The following is a 12,228-nucleotide window of genomic DNA, read 5'->3' as shown; positions in this document are numbered from 1 at the left end:
AGGTCAAGAACTAACAAAGGAGGATAACCCTAACAGGCAAGGCTGCCTCTATTTTAGTTAACATTCTGTTTGTAGAATAACCCGTTTCTCTGCAAAATCCTGCTGCGGTTTGGCTCCCTGCAGTACACAGATTTTCCAGTGACACTTCCCAGTTCTTTACTGGTTTTGCAAATGCTGGAGACAGGATGAAGCTTGTAAAGATAATATTGTTTTTGCTGGATTATGACTTGGTACATGCTAGCCTGATGCTTCTTTGCTTAACACTAGAGATGGGCACGAACCGGAAAAAAACTGAACCATGCGGTTCGTGGTTCGTCAAATTTCATGAACCATGAACTTTCACGAACCTGCCCCTGGTTCGCGAACCGGTTCATTTGGTTCATGAACATGGCACATCCAGGTCAGAAAATCATCACTTCCAAATGGCTACTAAGTTTATAAAGCTTTAGTTTTCTTTGAATTAGCAAATTGGTTTATCATTCACCATCTCTCTTCTTTCTTTTAGTACAAAACGATGTATAGAATCAATAGAAATGACAAGTGTATATCTATATATATGAATATGGTTGTTTGTTCATTTGCAGTTGTTTGTTAACTTTGTTTATTGGATTTGGAAATTTAGAATAAAATATTTTATAAAAGAAAAAAGAAGATCATCACTTCCGGGTCAGCAGAAGGCCACTTCTGGGCCAGCAGAAGTTCACTTCCGGGTCAGCAGAAGGTCTGCAGGAAGTCCATCCCCTGTTGCCTAGAAAACTGATTGATTGGCACCAGGATGTCTGCAGTGATGAACCAAAAACCGAACCAAATGAACCAGCCTAAAAGTTCATGACAGTTCATCAGAAATGGAATCTGATGAACTGTGGTTCACGAACCACGAACCGGCCTGGTTCATGCTTAATTTTGGTTCGTATTTCGGTTTATACCCATCTCTACTTAACACTTTGTATTGATTCAGCAGTTGTATTGGAGCACACCAGTGTATAGAATCTGCACTGTATTTAATTTCAGTGCCGTTCACAGCAATTCTTATCTAGCTCTCATTTCGTTTTGTGCTCTAAGCGCTATTGTTTCTCTTTCTTGTTCCTAAGAACCGAGAATTCCCTTCAAAGTGAAGCTAAGAGACTTGGAAGTTCGGGAAAAGGAATCGGCTACTTTCCAATGTGAGGTCCCTGTCCCCAGCACAGAAACCACCTGGTTCAAAGAAGAGACAAAACTCCAGCAGAGCACAAAGTATGACATCGAAGAACGAGGGACATATCGGAAGCTGACAGTCCAGAATGTAACCATGGATGACGATGCAGTCTATATCTGTGAAATGAAAGAGGGTAGCAGAACCATTGCTGAATTGAGTGTCCAAGGTAAGTGGGAAACGGGGTTCATACACCTCTTTTCCCTAGAAAGTTTCTAATTAAAACTCTTTTCTGACAGTGTTTGTGTTCCCAACCATAATTGGCAGTTAGAGCAACCAGGGACATGCTAATGGTCAGAAGTGAGTTTGGCTAGGGTTCCGGCAAGGGATGTCTAACCAATCTGCACTGAATGAGGCCAGAAGCACACTTCATGTGCCCACACATGTCATACAAGCCTCATTGTTTCTAGGGCCTGAATTAAACAAGGCAAAAAGTCTGTTCTGCAGGCATACCAATTAAGCATGTGTAGCTGCTTTGCAAGGGGAGCAGCCCAGGTAAAATAAGATGCTGGAGGCATGCCAAGTCTCCCAGGCAAATTCTTTTTTCTTGCCAGCATCATGGATAAACCAGACCTAACTGGCAAATATTTTTGGGGGAGGGGGCAAGTTGTATTGTAGGGTTGCTAGGTCCCTCTGTACTCCTGGCAAGAGGTGGGGGCCTGGCACCTACCTTCTCGGTGTGTACCCCCTGACCTGCGCAATGATGTCACTTCTGGGAAGTGACATCATCACGCAGACCGTGGCCACCCTGGGACACCATGGGACTCCACACTCCATGCCCCCCCCCGATTCAGGCCTGAATTGGGCCTAATGTTGCCTGGATCAGGCCCGGATCAGCCTGAAATGGGCCACTGTGGCACGAGGGAGCACTTCCCCACCCAGCAGTGGCCTGATCCAGGCCATTTCGGGCCCGTGGGAGCATGCTGTGCCACCCAGGAGTGCACCAATGAGGCCCGTGCCTCTCCCTCCAGCCAGGTAAGTGGGGGCGGGTGTGGGAGTGGGTGATCCCCCGCCCCCAGGGGGGACTGGCAACCCTATTGTATTGTGTAAGTGGAGGGGGGTGTTTAATCTTTTGCCCTGCAGTGCCTTCCCCAGCTGCTTACTTTCTGTGTGTGTATTGTGTGTGTGTATTGTGTGTGTATTGTGTGTGTATAGGTGTGTTGGGGCACCTGCCCTCTGGAATGAATTGCCCCCGGAGATACGTATGGTCCCTGACCTACACACCTTTCGCCGTGCCCTTAAGACATTATTATTCCAACAAGCGGGGCTGGCCTAAATGTGTTTTAATTGAGTTGTCCTGTTCTGAGTTAAATTATCCAATATGTTTATATTTTATATCCTTACTGTTTTATATTTGTATGTTTTATTTTGGCTGTACACCGCCCTGAGTCCTTCGGGAGATGGGCGGTATAAAAATTCAATTAAAGTTAAAGTTAAAGTTAAAGTACGTGTGGCAGAAATACACATGTAGAATTCCAGATTGGAAATACGTCTGTGTGTGCGTGGGTTGGGGGACAATGAAGTTAATAATAATGGAGGGGGAGTTATGACAAGGAGAAGGGTTAGTCATCTCCTCTTTGCTGCTTCTCCAGTTTAAACCACTTTCATTTGCCTAAAGTTTTTTGTCGCACAGTGTGTAATGTGTGTAATCTGTAGCTTCCAACTGCATCTGACCACTCGCAGGGTATAAAAAGATGGCTAATCCATCGTTTTCTGTCTAGTAAATGTTTATTTCCCAATTTAAAAATAACTACAACCTGTTGAGTTCTCTGTGTGAGCAATGTGTATCATAATATAGTCAGCAGCTGTTATAGATAATGTACACCTTGGCAATTCAGATGGCTTGCATGCCTGATTGTCATATCTAAGGAATGAATAGCTTCTAGTCCCTCCCATTCATTTTAATAATTAAGTTATTAAAACACTTGATTTTCCGTGTTTGGCTTAACCTGTGTAGGAATTGATACTGATTTCCAGTTTCTTGCTCTAATAATCTGGGGGTTGCAATGAAATCATATATCAGTGACAATCGCCACAGTACTTTTCAATGAAGGCCATTCACACATTCAGCTGAGAGTTGTGATGTGATGAGATTTATGACTTATTCAAAGGGCAAGAGACACAATGGCTGAACGAACTGCTGTTCCAAAGTCTCCTCTTTCGCACATCAGAGCATATCAAATGCCCATCCCATCATTTCCGCTTTGCATTTTGAAATGCTTCTATCACCCTGCATGTGGCACAGCCATTTATGCACTGGAAGAAGTTTATCCAGACCTTGCAGCAGCAGGGCATAAGCGGATGCCATGTAGGAGTCGGAAGGGATTCCTGCCACTGTTTCTCAACTGCTGCACGGACAGCTGAGCTGGCCCCATAAAAGTTCTTTCCTGAGGCAGATGATAAGTTTAGACTTGCTTAAACTAAGAAGGGTTGCTTGAACTAAGAAGGGTTGCCAGGTCCCTCTCACCTCCTGCCAGGAGGGTGGTATTGTTGTTGTTGTTGCTGTTAACAACAACAACAACAACAACAACAACAACAACAACAACAACAACATCCCACCCTCCCTGCATGTGGGCTCAGGACAGGTTATATCAGAAGATAAAATATACAAGATAAAATCACAATAAATTATTATTATTATTATTATTATTATCACCATTATCATCATCATTATTTTAATAATTGATTAATAATAAATAAATGATGATGATGATGATGATGATGATGATGATGATGATGATGATGATGATGATGATATCCCACCCTCCCTGCAAGTGGGCTCAGGGCGGGTTATAACAGAAGATAAAATATACAAGATAAAATCACAATAAATTAACCCAGCTTTCTAATAAAACACCTGCTCACCATATACAAACCATATAACATCTGACGGAGGTGGAGGTGTGGCTTAACCACATGTGGTCACTCATATATGAGGGGTAGATGGTCAATACCCCCTACAGACATAGAGGAGACCGGGAGAGAGGCTCATTTGGTGGAAACTCTGATGGCCTCAACTATATGCCTGGTGGAACATCTCCGTCTTACAAGCTCGCCTGAAGGAGACAAAATCTTGGCGGGCCTGCATGTCCTCAGACAGAGAGTTCCACCAGGTTGGGGCCAGTACCAAAAGGCCCTGGCCCTGGTTGAGGCCAATCGAGCCTCCCTGAGACCAGGGATCACCAGTAGGAGCACCCTTCGGGGAGTATATGGGAAGAGATGGCCTCTCAGGTATGCTGGTCCCAGTCCGTTTAGGGCTTTGTAGGTTAATACCAAAACCTTGAACCTGATCTGGAACTCCACGGGAAGCCAATGTAGCTGCTGCAGAACTGGAGTTACGTGTGTCGTGAAGGCACACCCATCAAGACACGGGCAGCAGCGTTCTGGACCTGCTGTAATGTCCGGTAGAGTCCCTGGCACTTACCTTGTGCCGGGCACGAAGTCCTCCTTTTCGCCTGTGTACACGTGCATCCCAGGACTGACATGATGATGTCATTTCCAGAAGATGGTCAACCCTTCACCTGAAGGACCTGGCAACCCTAACAGACATTAACTACAACTCTATCCCATTTATAGAAATGCATTCCGAAGCAATCCTGGTTCATATATTCTGTGAAAAAATAGGAGAGCGGGAGCCAGGCAGGTCATTCCACCAGGTAGGAGCCAAGCTAGAGAACGCTCAGGTGCAGGCAGCTGATGTTCTTTCCTATTTGCAGGGTGGTGTCATGTCTAAAACATGCATGTTTAGTATTTTTAACCTGCCTCTGATTTAGCTGAAGTGATGATAATCATAGGTCTAAGGTATGGTATTCAAAAATGTGCATAAATTGTGTTTATTTTCTCCCCCGTAAAGGGAATATTATTAAGAAACTTCCAAGGAAGACCGCTGTCAGCGTAAAAGACACTGCTATATTCTGCGTGGAACTGGAAAACAAGTGCCAGAAATTCCGATGGCTGAAGAACAAAGAAGAACTGAAGTCCAGCAATCGAATCACCATCACATCGTCCGGCAAGGAGTACAGCATGATAATCCGGGATTGTAAAATGGAGGACACGGGAGAGATCGTTTTTGTGGCCGATGACTGCAGGACATCCACCCAGTTTACTGTATCTGGTAAGTGCTTTTGTCTTTGTTCGATTATATGAAGCTCACACAGTGTATGGCCGTTTCCACGTGTATGGCGTAAGATAGCGTCTTCTTGCGCGAGTTTTGCACAACATTGTGCAAAACTCACGCAAGAAGATGCTATCTTCCGCGTTTTTTTGGAGACATTCCGCAGTGTTCCAGATGAAGGTGAGTAGTGTGGAAACGGCCTATGTTAGGTGAGGTGAGGAAATGCTCCTAATGTCATGCTGCTAGTTTGAGGATTCTCGAAGGGTGATGAGGGCAGTCTTATTAGATCTCACAAGCAAGTCCACTGGTGAGGAGAGGCTTCTGACTGCCATCTCTGCAGGCTGGAGCCCGTCTACATGAGTAGGTAGGCTTATGAGGCCTCCCAACAGTGATATCGCTGATATCTCTATGTCACTTCTGGGTACAACCTGGGAGTGGCAAAAGATAGCTCTAGGAATCGATGGAAACTTTATGGTTTTATAGAGAAGTGATGCAGTGACAACAGGGATATCACATGCACGTCCCCTTGTCCCCGTCCTGAGCCCTCCTGATGGTTGAGGCTTGGCCTGCCAACTCTATCACTAGGTCTGAGTCATTTGCAGTGTTATGTAGTGGTTAGAGTACCAGATTAGCAATGGGATACTTGAGTTCAAATGCCTACTTGTGGTGGCCTATTTACACATTACAAAATCCTCATGTCTGCCACAAGGGCTCATACAATGAATAATAATAACTATAAGAATGTGCTTATATACTGCCTTTCTGAACAGATTAGTACCCTCTCAGAGCGGTGAACAAAGTCAGTGTTATTATTATTTCCACAATACTGATGGGGAGCTAGGCTGAGAGGAGTTGCTTCCCCAAGGTCACCTGCAGAGTTCATGGCAATAGTGGGAACAGAACCAGGAAAGAGCTGGCTCAGAGCACAGCCACTTAACCACTATGCTACAGCAGCTCCCATTGGGAATTTTGTGTCGCCAGGAACCAGACACACTTGGCAATTCTGATCGCAGCAGTGTCAAGACAGAGAACGGATTTCAGCCTTTCTCCCCTGACCATTTTTACATCTTGTAACTGCCCCACGGAGCTGGATTTTGTTTTATTACAAAAATTCCATTTGAGGATGAAATGGGAGGGGAGAACCATGCTTGCCTCTCTGAGCTCCTTGGAAGGAGGATCGGACCAAAATGAATAGATAGGTTTACCACTCAACTGCCAGCTGGTTGGTTATAGTTACGTCACTTGGCAGCACGATTATGCTTTGGCAGATAGGAATTGGATTATCATTATTATTTATATTTTAGCCTGCCCCTCTTCCAAGGAGATCAAGGCAACGTATTTGGTTCCTGAGAGGCTGGCAGATGGTGACTAGTCCAAAGTTAACTAGGTTGCATTTTTGTGTCACAAACAAAACCAATTTTATATTGTGTGAACGGAAAGCCAGTTCGTTTGACTGAAACGAGGTGGAGGTTAACAAGTTAAACTCCCTCTCCCTTCTCTATATGTCCTTGAGGCAAGAGCCTACTGTTTGCATTTTGTATATGGAACTGGTGTATGTTCATCTCGTCTTAATCGCTATACTACACTAGTCAGCTTGTCAATTAATGTTATATCAAAGTAAATGTAACTCATATACAGTCAAATGAGGCTAAAGCACTTCAAGTTGAGTCCAAACACTCCAAACATTCTCGAAACTCTCCTTTAATCTTCTTAACGAGCTTCCGGATTATCACTCATTTCGAAGTCTTCCTCAGAAGAGGAGTGAATACTTATAAACCATACAGGTATCAAAAAAACGTAATCAGGCAAAAATAACTAAATAATTATACACAGAAGGCATCAATCAGCAATTCTTCTAGGAGACCAAACTTCAAACATTCATTTCCGTTGATAAAACTTTGGCTTTACATTTACTTTGATATAACACTCAGGGCTTTTTTTCAGTGGGAACACGGTGGAACGGTGTTACGGCACCGCTTGAAAATGGTCACATGGCCAGTGGCCCCGCCCCCTGATCTTCAGACAGAGGGGAGTTTAGATTGCCCTCCGTGCCGCTCAGTGCGGAGGGCAATCTAAACTTCCCTCTGTCTGGAGATCAGGGGGCGGGGCCACTGGCCATGTGGCCAGTTTCATCAAGGGCAATTTAAACTTTAAAAAACTCCCCCCTTGTTCCAGCTAACCCAAAGTGATGTCATTGTGCGGTCTTGAGTTCCACCACCTCTTTTCCCAGAAAAAAAAGCCCTGATAATGCTAATTGACTATCTGGTAGTATTTGAACACATCTGTGGATTGGCTTGTATGTAGCGCTCACTGGATTATTTTCTTATAAGAACACACACACAATATTGAATAAGAATGAATTCCATTGTTCTGTAATTCTTTTTTGTTTTTAGCGACCTTTATCTCGGTGTTTTTCTTGTAGTTGACGGTAGCAATGACTAACGCATCATTAGCCTGATTGTTTGCAGCTGGGAATTGGATAAAAAAAGGGGCAGGAGACTGTTTTCAAATGCTAGTAATATGCCAGGGGTGAGACCTCAGGATCAGATTTCACAATTTAGCTAGTCTTCTGAACCTGAGATGGATGTTAAATCGGCAGGCGCTGTGAAGCTTCTCCCTTCCCATTAAAACCTCAGGGTGGGATGCTAGTGCATCTTGTGACACCAGTATATTTATGTGGGCAGCTAAGGAAGCGTGGTATATCTGGCCAAGGGCCCCTATTTTTATTCTTTGTTTAATGGCTCTATGAGGAAAATGTCTTACTCAAGCGCCTTGGTAAATACCAGGCCCCAAATGAACGGCCTGGAGCAGTTTATTCCCTACTTTGAAGCCAAGTATGTGAAACAATCTGGCTTTCAGCCGAGGATTTTCGCTACAATATTCTTCCTCTTTTCACAACAACTCTCCAGGATCTCAGACTGGGCTCTTTTCCAGTCCTGCTACCCAAATTCCTTTTAAAACAGGAGATGAATTTTGGATCTTCTGCACGCAAAGCTATGGGCTGGTTGTGGGAATATATAGATGCAGATTATGCAGGACTTCTGATGAGGTCTGCAGGGATGTTGGTGATTAAAGGTGGTGAACTTTGTTCGATACCCTGACTCGGATAGCCCAGGTGAGCCTGATCTCATCAGATCTCAGAAGCTAAACTGGGTTGTCTTTGGTTAGTCATTGGATGAGAGACTTCCGACGAAGACCATGGCTGCAGAGGCAGGCAAAGGCAAACCATCTCTGTTAGTCTCTTGCCATGAAAACCCCAGCAAAGGGGTCACCATATGTCAGCTATGACTTGAGGGCAGGATTTTGCCCTGACCTGGATAGCCCAGGTGAGCCTGATCCCATCAGTTCTCAGAAGCTAAACTGGGTTGGCCTTGGTTAGTAATTGGATGGGAGACCTCCAGTGAAAACCAGGGTTGTGGAAGCAGGCAATGGAAAACCACTTCTATTAGTCTCTTGCCATGAAAACTCCACCAGGGGTCGCCGTAAATCAGCTATGACTTAAAGGCACTCTCTACCACCACTTGGTTTGATAGCAGCATTATGTTTGTATTTTATACTTTAACAAATAAGCAATTGAAATTTTAAAATTCTTAAAAAATTTACTTCATTCATACCTCACCTTTTCTCCCACTGGAGACCTAAACCAGCTTACGTTGTTCTCCTCTATTTTCTCCTCATAGCAATGCTGTGAGGCATTTTAGACTAAGAGTGTGACAGGCCCAAAAGTCACCCCACATGCTTTCATGGCAGAGGATGGATTTAAACCTGGGTTTCCCAGGTGTTAGTTTGACACTTTGACCTACTACACCACACTGGCTCTCTGCTATGTTAATCTCTCTGCTATATCAAATCTGATGTGTTAAAGGTCAACCCCTTGCTTGCATCTCAGGTTAAAGAATCTCCGATTGCAGGACTGGTGAAGGCTTCTGTCTGAGACCTGCTACCAGTCAGATGGAACCGCTTAAAGAGAACAAAGGTTACTTATACGTTGATTTCAAGTAGATTTTAGTCCTAAATAGGACTGGTGTGAATAAGACCTGATCACGAGAAGGCAAGTGATATAGATTTACAAAACCAAGTGGGGAAAACAGGCATATTAGGAGATCCGTACTTAGATCTATCCAATGGTTTTTCACTGACCAATCTATCCAATGGTTTTTCACTACCCTCCACCTCCATGTTGGTACTATTAGCCATGGAAAAGAAAAAAACATAAAAATACCTGTCCTTTCCACTTCCCAGACTAATAACAGTGTATGTGTGTTTTAATTTATAATGAATGAAACCACACAGATGGGAAAGGTTAAAGCCCTTCTCCTGTCTGATATGCCCCAGCCTTAGAGCTTTTACAGCTTGGCTCTCCATTACAGCTGCAAGACCAGGATGCCTACATTTCCCATCAAAACTTGAGGGAAGCTGACAAGAGTCCAACCTGTGTCAGGCGTCACTTGTAGCTTGGCTCTTAGTTTAGTCACAGGGACTTGTGGCTGCAATTTACAGATCTTTTAATCTTTCCTCTGGTCTAATCCTCGGTCATGGTTTGCAGAAAGAAAGAATAGGGAAGATGCATCATAGAATCATAGAGTTGGAAGGGACTGCATAGGTCATCTAGTCCAACCCCCTGTACAATGCAGGAAATTTGCAGCTCCCTGCCCCAATGACCCCTGCTTAATTCCCAGAGGAAGGCAAAGAGTACCTGTCCTTCTTTCTCTCTCCAGGACTGATAACAATAAGGTCTGAAGAAGTTAGGTCTGGCTCACAAAAGCTTATGCTGGAATAAACATGGTTAATCTAAAGATGCCACTGGATTTTTGTTTTATTTTCCAAAATAATTGTATTTAGGAATAACACATTCATTTTTCTTTCTTCCTCAACACTGTTGGACAGCCTGAGGGAACAAGCTGTTCATCTGGAGCTAAACAACTGTACACTTTGGCTTGGGAATCGCAGTGGGTGTGAAATGAAATAGGAAACCACCTGTGACTGTCAGGCGGTCATTCTACAAAAGGTTGCCTAATTTCAGAGAGGGGGAGGAGGATACAGAGAAGGATTGTCGCTTTGGAATCTGCTGTGCAAGCAATGCGCCCAGGCACTGCCATCAAAACCGGTTCTCTGGTTCCAAGAGGAGCAGATTTTCCCACCCAGTGCAAGAACCTGAGCGCTAAAGGAGCTGTTAGGAGACATCAGACATGACATTTGTTTTTAAGGCCAATGGGCAGCTTGAAAGTTTACTCCCCAAACATGAAACTAAGGTGGATTTTTCCACCTGATTATATGGGAGCTGTCTGAACAGAATGGAGCCATGTCAGAAAGCAAGAGGGCAGGATTTGAGATACAGAGCTCAGTGTACTGTGTGCAACATTTTCCACAGGCCAGTTTGGCTAGAGATTCTGGAGGCGTTTTGCCATGTTCAGGGCACAGAGCAGGGGTCATTGGGGCAGTCCGAGGGGGTGGTAGTTGTGAATTCCCTGCATAGTGCAGGAGGATGGACTAGATGACTCTAGAGATCCCTTCCAACCTTATGATTCTATGATTCTAACATGGTAGTTTCCAAACTGGAGTTTTTAGTGGATATAGTATCCCTATTCTGGGGAATTTGATTGTTAGCCCTAGATGTAAAACTTTTAATCATATCCTCCAAAATAATAAATGTAATTTCACAGCATGTTGAAGGGAAAACTGCATACAGAATTTACGTTCTGCTTTGTGTCGTATTTGCTTTAGATCCTATTTTATAAATTTATCCACATTTGGGGTTATCTTTCTTTTTGTATGCAGCTGGAGAAAATGAATTTTTCAAATGCACTATGCTAAAAACTCAGTGGGCTTGAGCCAGCTGATGCCAAACACCGGAATTCCAGTTTGGGACATTTAAGCATATGGTTCAGTCTCCTGTTGAAATCGAGGGACTTGAAATCAAGATTGCTCAGACAAGCCCTATCTCAGAAGCTAAGCAGGGTTGGCCTTGGTTAGTAATTGGAGAGAGACCTCCAGTGAAGACCAGGGTTGCAGAGGCAGGCAACGGCAAACCACCTCTGTTAGTCTCTTGCCTTGAAGACCCCACCAGGGGTCGCCATAGGTCAGCTATGACTTGATGGCACATTCTACCACCACCCAAATCAAGGGACTTAAAGTGCTTATGTTTAGTGGCTTCTTGCCTTAAGCGTATTGTTAGCATTTGATAACATTTGGTATCTGAAGAAGGGAGATTCGACTCTTGATAGCTTATACCTTGAAAATCGTGTTGGTCTCTTAAAGTACCACTGGACTCAAGTCCATTTGATTACATAAGAGCTAGAAATATTTCCTAGCAAGACACAATTTTAGCCAGAGATGCAGGGAATGACAATGTTGTGTGTGGGGTCCTGTCTGACCCTCTTATGCACAGATGTATTTATGACTCAAAGGGACTGGCATTTTCTTTTGCATTGTTTAAAGGCACTTTACAATTAGTGTATATGCAAATATGATTTTTAGTATGCTACCTGCTTTGAATTTCTTCTCTGGGAAAGAAACCAGAATGTAAATAGTTATAAATAAGTATCTTGAAATGTGCGGCTTTCCTCTTTCTCGTACTGTACAGCTCCAAAGAAGCCTCCATCTCATCCCCCAGTTGACCCAGTGGTGAAAAATAAAACAGAAACCTCAGTGACGTTAGCCTGGTGCCCTCCGAAGATGGAACGCCCCATACCCATTGATGGCTATTTGGTGGAACGCAAGAAGCTGACGGGGTTCAGTTGGCAGAGGTGCCACGAATCCCTCGTCTCTGCAACTGAATTCGCAATGAGCAACCTCGCCGAAGAGTCTGACTACCACTTCCGAGTCTCAGCAGTCAACAACTATGGCCAGAGTGATTACCTCGAGTTCCCAGGAACTCTGCACCTTGGTGAGTCGAAAGAGTGATTGCCTGCAGTCTTGAGAA

General features: G+C 44.1%; 1 protein-coding gene across 4 annotated transcripts in view; it reads left to right on the top strand.

Annotated features, from left to right (window-relative positions):
* Positions 1 to 12,228, top strand: part of OBSCN (obscurin, cytoskeletal calmodulin and titin-interacting RhoGEF) — a 293,495-nt gene that overhangs the window by 21,703 nt on the left and 259,564 nt on the right. For all 4 annotated transcript variants that reach the window (XM_054991181.1, XM_054991180.1, XM_054991179.1 and 1 more), the window contains exons 3-5: positions 1,092 to 1,361; positions 5,046 to 5,306; positions 11,890 to 12,192. In XM_054991181.1, coding sequence (XP_054847156.1) covers positions 1,092 to 1,361; positions 5,046 to 5,306; positions 11,890 to 12,192 — 834 coding nt within the window. The remainder of the gene's footprint in view (positions 1 to 1,091; positions 1,362 to 5,045; positions 5,307 to 11,889; positions 12,193 to 12,228) is intronic.

Source organism: Eublepharis macularius, chromosome 11 (assembly GCF_028583425.1).
Source record: "Eublepharis macularius isolate TG4126 chromosome 11, MPM_Emac_v1.0, whole genome shotgun sequence".
NCBI lineage: Eukaryota > Metazoa > Chordata > Lepidosauria > Squamata > Eublepharidae > Eublepharis > Eublepharis macularius.
The sequence above is the reverse complement of the archived record's forward strand: the minus strand, read 5'-3'. Positions and strand labels throughout refer to the sequence as shown.